The sequence below is a fragment of the Neltuma alba genome, unplaced genomic scaffold (assembly GCF_004799145.2).
Source record: "Neltuma alba isolate B1F8T4 unplaced genomic scaffold, ASM479914v2 tig00011916_pilon, whole genome shotgun sequence".
NCBI lineage: Eukaryota > Viridiplantae > Streptophyta > Magnoliopsida > Fabales > Fabaceae > Neltuma > Neltuma alba.
Genome location: NW_021636509.1, coordinates 770616 through 776872, shown reverse-complemented (window position 1 = coordinate 776872; position 6257 = coordinate 770616). Strand labels below are relative to the sequence as shown.

Here is a 6257-nt window from a genome sequence, read left to right as displayed (position 1 = left end):
CTGACGTGCTGCCATGGAAGACAAGGAGATTACTGGCCAATGAAACACGGGCAATAGTTCTCTCGTGTTGGCTCAGGACAGAACTCGCCGGAAAGATCCTCTGGACCACTTTAACCGCTACACTGGTGGTTGGAATATCAGCAACAAGCATTATTTGCCGTGAGTTCTTTTTCATTTCTTCTTCACTATCTCATCCTGCTTCTGGATTTTTTTCCCCACCACGTTTTCTGTTTCTAAAGTCAGTGAAGGGTTGATATTTGTCATCTCATCCTAGTTTTTATCGGAAAAACGGGGGTAGCTTCTTCTAAGAAATTGATGATAAGTTACGCTCCGGCCTGGGTATAATAATTTCATCTGGTAATCAGGAGTACTAGAGTTCCAGAGCCCCTACTGGTCATCTGGTTTTAATTTTATCTTTTTGTTTATCTTTATATTATCTAGGGTGTGAATATGCTTCACTGACTTCAATTTGTTCTTATCTTGGTGCAGTCAGTTGCTTTTACTGCGGTCCCCTTCTTCGTCGTTGCTGCAGTTTGGTTCGTGCTATTTGGGCTTAGCTTATTCATTATCTGTCTGTGTCGTTGCTGTTGTCCAAGAGAACCTTATGGTTATTCTCGAACAGCTTATGCTCTGTCCTTGATCTTCCTCATTTTCTTCACCCTGGCAGCAATGTATCTCTCTCTTCTGTTCTCACTTTCTTTGCGCTTAGAACAAATCTTATGTTGCACCATGTTCGAATTGACATTTTGTGACATCCTAAATTTATCTTTGTAATTATGCTAGAGCTGGATGTGTTGTCCTCTACACTGGTCAGGGGAAATTTCATGGCAGTTCGTCGGACACACTGGATTATGTTGTCAAGCAGGCTGACTTCACCGCTGAAAACCTCAGGAATGTGTCAGATTATCTCGATGCAGCTAAAAAGATTGGAGTTGATGCTATTTTTTTGCCATCGGATGTTCAGAAGAACATAGATGATGTTCAAACAAAAATCAGATCTGCTGCAACAACTCTTTCCAATGAGACCCGTGAAAATTCTAAAAACATACAAGACGGTTTTGATGCCATGTAAACACAATTTTGAATTTTGATATTACTACTAACTGGAATTGAAAGTAGCTTTTGCTAACATTCATCTGTTGTGTTCTCTGTAGGAGATTCACTCTTATTGTTATTGCAGCTGTTATGCTCTTTCTTGCATTTCTTGGGTTCAGTAAGTTTTTCCTGTTTTTTACTTTTAATGTTTTGTCATAATGTTTTTTCATAAACCTTATCTCATATTCTTGTGTTTTTGTTCTTCAACTATTTTGCAGTATTTTCCATCTTTGGGCTGCAGTGTCTTGTATACTTGTAAGTCGTATTGATTAAACTATCTTCTGTATTTTCCCCCTTCTGGCTTGCTTATTCCTTTACCGTTCACGGCTGTGTGATTGATTATAGCTGTCCAGTTGGTTAATGATACGTCTTTTATGGCTGCAGTTTGGTGATTGTTGGATGGGTTCTTGTTGCTGGAACATTTATTGTGTGTGGTGTATTTCTCTTTCTTCACAAGTAAGTTTCCATTTGCTTACCATCACGTCGTTGTGGATGTACTCCTTTGTCAAAGTTATCATGAGCTAGTTCAATTTTCATCTTGGGACAAACATTTTGGGGGTCTTAGTTCCATGTTTTTGTAGTTTGAAACGTAGCACTGTTGATTTGTAGAATTTGGGGGACCTTACAGGAGAATTATTTAATACTCTTGATATAGAAGGCAGCATAGAGCTTTGCAATAGGGCAGATTCTACGAGTAAAATTTAACGCCACCGGACAATATGTTGCATTTATGATATAACTGAAATTAAAGTAGGAAGTTAATAACTTTACGTTCAACATTATCAAAATTTCTGAATGAAAATTGGGAGTCTATTGTTGGACATGCTGTTTGAACAGCTTGTTTTATGGTCAGTATTATTTAAACTTCAACTTCTAGACAGATTAGTTGAGCTACAGTCCTATTGCTATTAAATCACCATTTATTAACTTTGATAGGATCTGGAAGTTTCTCGTCACAGTCCTCGAATAAATGTTCTATGCTTTTGGAAATGAATTGTTGAGAATGAGAGCAGACTCCAGTCTTGTTGCCATACTGATTGGTCCTTTTGTCTTTTAAATTTAGTGAAAACCTCCACGAAGAAAGAATAAGCCTATATTTTTTAGGCTTTTTCCTGGAAGGAAACTATTCAAACTAATGTTCTCTGGTCTGATACAGTGAACTGCATCTCCTTATAGCATTCAACTTGTGCTTAGACTAGTCATGCCAATCGTGTTTCTATCCTTTGTAACAAACGTCACCTATGCTGCTTTGTGTAGACAATGAAGATCTGTATCAGTCTTGTTAATTCATGCTGCTTTGTATTCAAACGTAGAAAACTTATCTTCCATATGAATGGATGGAACAAAAACGTAGATAATAATAATAATAATTTTTTTTTTTTTGGGGGAAGCTAACGGGTAGTCACTAATAATTGTGTAAGTTACTGCCAAAGACACATTTCGAGTGCTTTTTAATATCATTTGATGAGTTACAAATTTGATACGTCACCTATGCTACAATAAATAATATGAAGACTTACTGTGTTGGCATATTTGCTCAGTGCGGTTGCAGATACTTGTGTTGCCATGGATGAGTGGGTGCAGAACCCTACTGCTCGTACAGCCTTGGATGATATTCTTCCTTGTGTGGATAATGCTACTGCACAGGAAACCTTGACTCGATCCAAGGATGTGACATTCCAAATCGGCAAGATAATTGACAACGTCGTCGCCAATATCACTAACCGGAACTTCCCACCTAGCGCGGGACCTTTGTACTACAATCAGTCTGGTCCCCGCATGCCATCGCTTTGCAATCCATTCAATCCTGATCTCACAGATAGGCAGTGTGCAGCTGGGCAAGTGGCTTTGGACAATGCCACTGAGGTAAAAACCATTTTTAAGATTTTCAAATGAGATTTATATGTAGCGAATATTAGAAGGACAAAATTCACAATTCATATATGCTGCGCTCAGCAAAAAAATGTTTAATACAGAACACTTTTATAACTCATAACCACATGATCATATCCTTCAGAAATGTTACCCATTTTTCTCCGACATGAGCACAAAAAGTTGTCTCATTTAAATTCTGTGTCAAACAGGTATGGAAGAATTATACCTGTCAGGTTTCAGCCTCTGGCATATGCAACACACCGGGCCGTATGACTCCAACAATATATGGTCAAATGGCAGCTGCGGTGAACGTGAGCTACGGTCTGTATCATTACGGACCATTCTTGGTAGATCTCGAAGATTGCACTGTTGTCCGGAACACATTCTCAGACATCAGTGGCCGGTATTGCCCAGGTCTCAGAAGATACACCCAGTGGATCTACCTCGGATTGCTCATCGTATCCCTCGCAGTGATGCTTTCTTTGATCTTCTGGGTTATCTACGCCAGAGAGAGGAGGCATCGTGTGTACACCAAAAATCTCTTGACAGAAGATAAAGCCCCTTGAAGACATCATCCGGCATTATTAATGTTGTGGGGAAGACCATGATGGTGTTCATATGAGTTTGATGCTGTGCAGATTTTTGATTCACTTATGTTGATTATTGGTATTTGTTGTTTGTATTGAAGAGGTGTTTAAATCCCCTGGTAGTATAAGTAATATATAGGAAGTGGTACTTGTGGTAGTGTATTTATTATTGTGTAACTTTCATTTGTGTATGTATGAATGAGCACTTAGAGAAAGCTTTGGCTTCGGCACTTGTTAACGTGAATTTTGGATCTTAGTTATGTGCTCTCGGATTGGTTCTTTGAACGTTTCAAAGTTCTGGGGATAAGATCTTAAAAAAAGGATTTGAAAACTTATCACGCACGCATGAAAAAAATATTTATGGTGTAAAATCTAAATTGCCCATATTTATAACACTGGTTTTTATTAAATTTTTACCAAGGGAATAATGTGGATAAATTTTTCTTCTCTTAGAAAATATGTATAGCTATTGATCTTTTTAACCGTGCGAATATGGCTGTTTTTATCAAGTTTAATATACTTTTTATGATGAATTATTTGGTAGTTGATCTTCTTTGGCTAATTAGATTTGAGTTGAGTTTTTTTTTATTTTTTTTTTGGGCCAGAAGCTTTGAGTTGAGTTGAGCTAAAGATTTTCTAACGTGATTTTTTTATACCTTTTCAAGGGTATTTGGATAGAACCAAATTATAATTTGGACAATAGTTTCTGGGAGAAAAGTGATTTTTGAAAATACATTTTGAAAGAATAAATTTTCTGAAAAAATGACTCTGATAAATTGAGAGTTTTTAGATAATTGTTGTCAAAAGTACTTTTTATATGTAAAAATTACTAAAAAGGATATAAGTTTAAATGATAATTAAATAAAATATATTTTATAATATATGTTTATTTGAAGTAATAAATTTGTTAATAATATATATTTTGTCAACATAATAAATAAGACATAAATAATGTAAATAATAAATAATTAATGTGCATATATATATTTATAAAATAATTAAACATGTTTCCAAGAAAATGATTTATTTTGCCAATAAAAAATATTATTATTTCTTAAAGATTTTCAACAAGAAATCCCATAATTTTTTTCACAAAATTAAATAACCACAAAAAATTCCATATCAATTGTCTTAATAATAGAGGCTGCAACGAATTATATTTGTCCAAATAGTTTTTTTTAACAACACATTACATTATCTGGAAAAAAAAAGAAATAAAAAGGACATGACTATTCTTCTATATAGTGAACAATTTGATCTTTTATGGAGTCATGAAGTTGAGCTATGTGAGATGAAGATTCTATTGATGAAGGTATATGTGAAGATCTAACTCCATCATTATCATTATTTTCTTCTGCATAAGAACCTTCCTGTTCAAACTAAATGAAACCAGGATCAGAAATGGATGTTGATCTAATGAAGTTATGTATAGCCATCGTTGCATATACAATTTGAACCTGTGTTGGAAAGTCATAGTTCGGCATGTTTCCTAAAATTGCAAACTTACTCTTCCAAACTCCAACAGTTCTTTCAATAGTGCTCTGTAGACTTGAGTGCAAATAATTGAACACCTCATTCTCATTTTCAAGTATAGATGACCTTTGAAAATTAGGGAGATGATAGCGTTCACGTTTGTAGGGACCAAGATATCTCATGGGTGTCGGATAGCCAGCATCCACTAAATAATATTTACCTAAATGAAATATATGATTAGTGTCAATAAACTTTGTTTTGTAACAGTTAAGCATAAATAAATTGTAGCAATTTAAAATATACGTTGAGGCGGATGAGGAAAGTTTATGGAAGGAGTTGTGAGGGTGTGGTCAAATATACGAGCATCATGTGCACTACCTTCCCATCCGGCCAATACAAAAGTGAAGCACATGTCCCAATCGCAAACCGCCATTACGTTTTGCGTCACTGTTCCTTTTCGGTTAATATATTTTGTTTGCTCTGTTGCATTAACAATGCATGAAATATGTGTTCCATCAATTGCTCTAATAGCATGTTTGAAAAAGGGTCAGTATTGACCACCTGGCCATATTTTTGTATGAAAATGCTGAAAAGGTGGATCTTTTGGTTTGATATTGGACATAGTAAGTTTACAGCATGCTAGTAAGACATTATGAAAATGTCTACTAATTATCTTTCTTGAATGCTGAAATCTTTCTTGCTACATCCTACTACTAAGCGCATGGCCAACGGTATTTAAAAACATCGCAACCATTTCATGTATCCCAACATTTCTAGTTTCCCTTAGATTGTGTTGTTGCAATTTTATACAAAAACTGAAGAGCACTTCCCTTTCCATCCTAAACATATTATAACAACGGGTGAGATGGCCTTATAAAATGTCTCTTACCCATGTCGTGCCTGTATAAATACTTGTATGCTGCGACTCTTTACGCAAATGAAGAGAATCGTATCCACCAGCCACTGCTACAACTTGATTAACTGTTTGTTCCTTCGTTTATGATACTCTTCCGCAATTTTAATTTCATCAGCCATTTTTTGTCTTATCTTGTGCACATAGACATAAAATTCAGAAACCTTGATATAAAATTACTAAAATTAAATAAGGAAGTAAGTTGTTTAATTCCTACAAAAATTTAATAGTCACATATATGCAAATTATCATAGTCATCTTCTAAGCAACACAAATAGTAGTCAAATACTGTGATAAGCAACACAAATGAAGTC

The 6257-nt window shown here is 35.3% G+C and overlaps 1 protein-coding gene across 1 annotated transcript; it reads left to right on the top strand.

Moving 5' to 3' along the window:
- Nucleotides 1-480: 480 nt before the first annotated feature.
- On the top strand, nucleotides 481-3813 carry LOC114719480 (uncharacterized; the record flags this gene model as incomplete). The annotated part of the gene is made up of 7 exons (XM_028904992.1): nucleotides 481-671; nucleotides 784-1068; nucleotides 1155-1213; nucleotides 1314-1350; nucleotides 1480-1551; nucleotides 2637-2961; nucleotides 3180-3813. Coding segments are annotated over 7 exons (1326 nt in total), but the record flags the coding sequence as incomplete, so codon positions are not given.
- Nucleotides 3814-6257: the final 2444 nt, after the last annotated feature.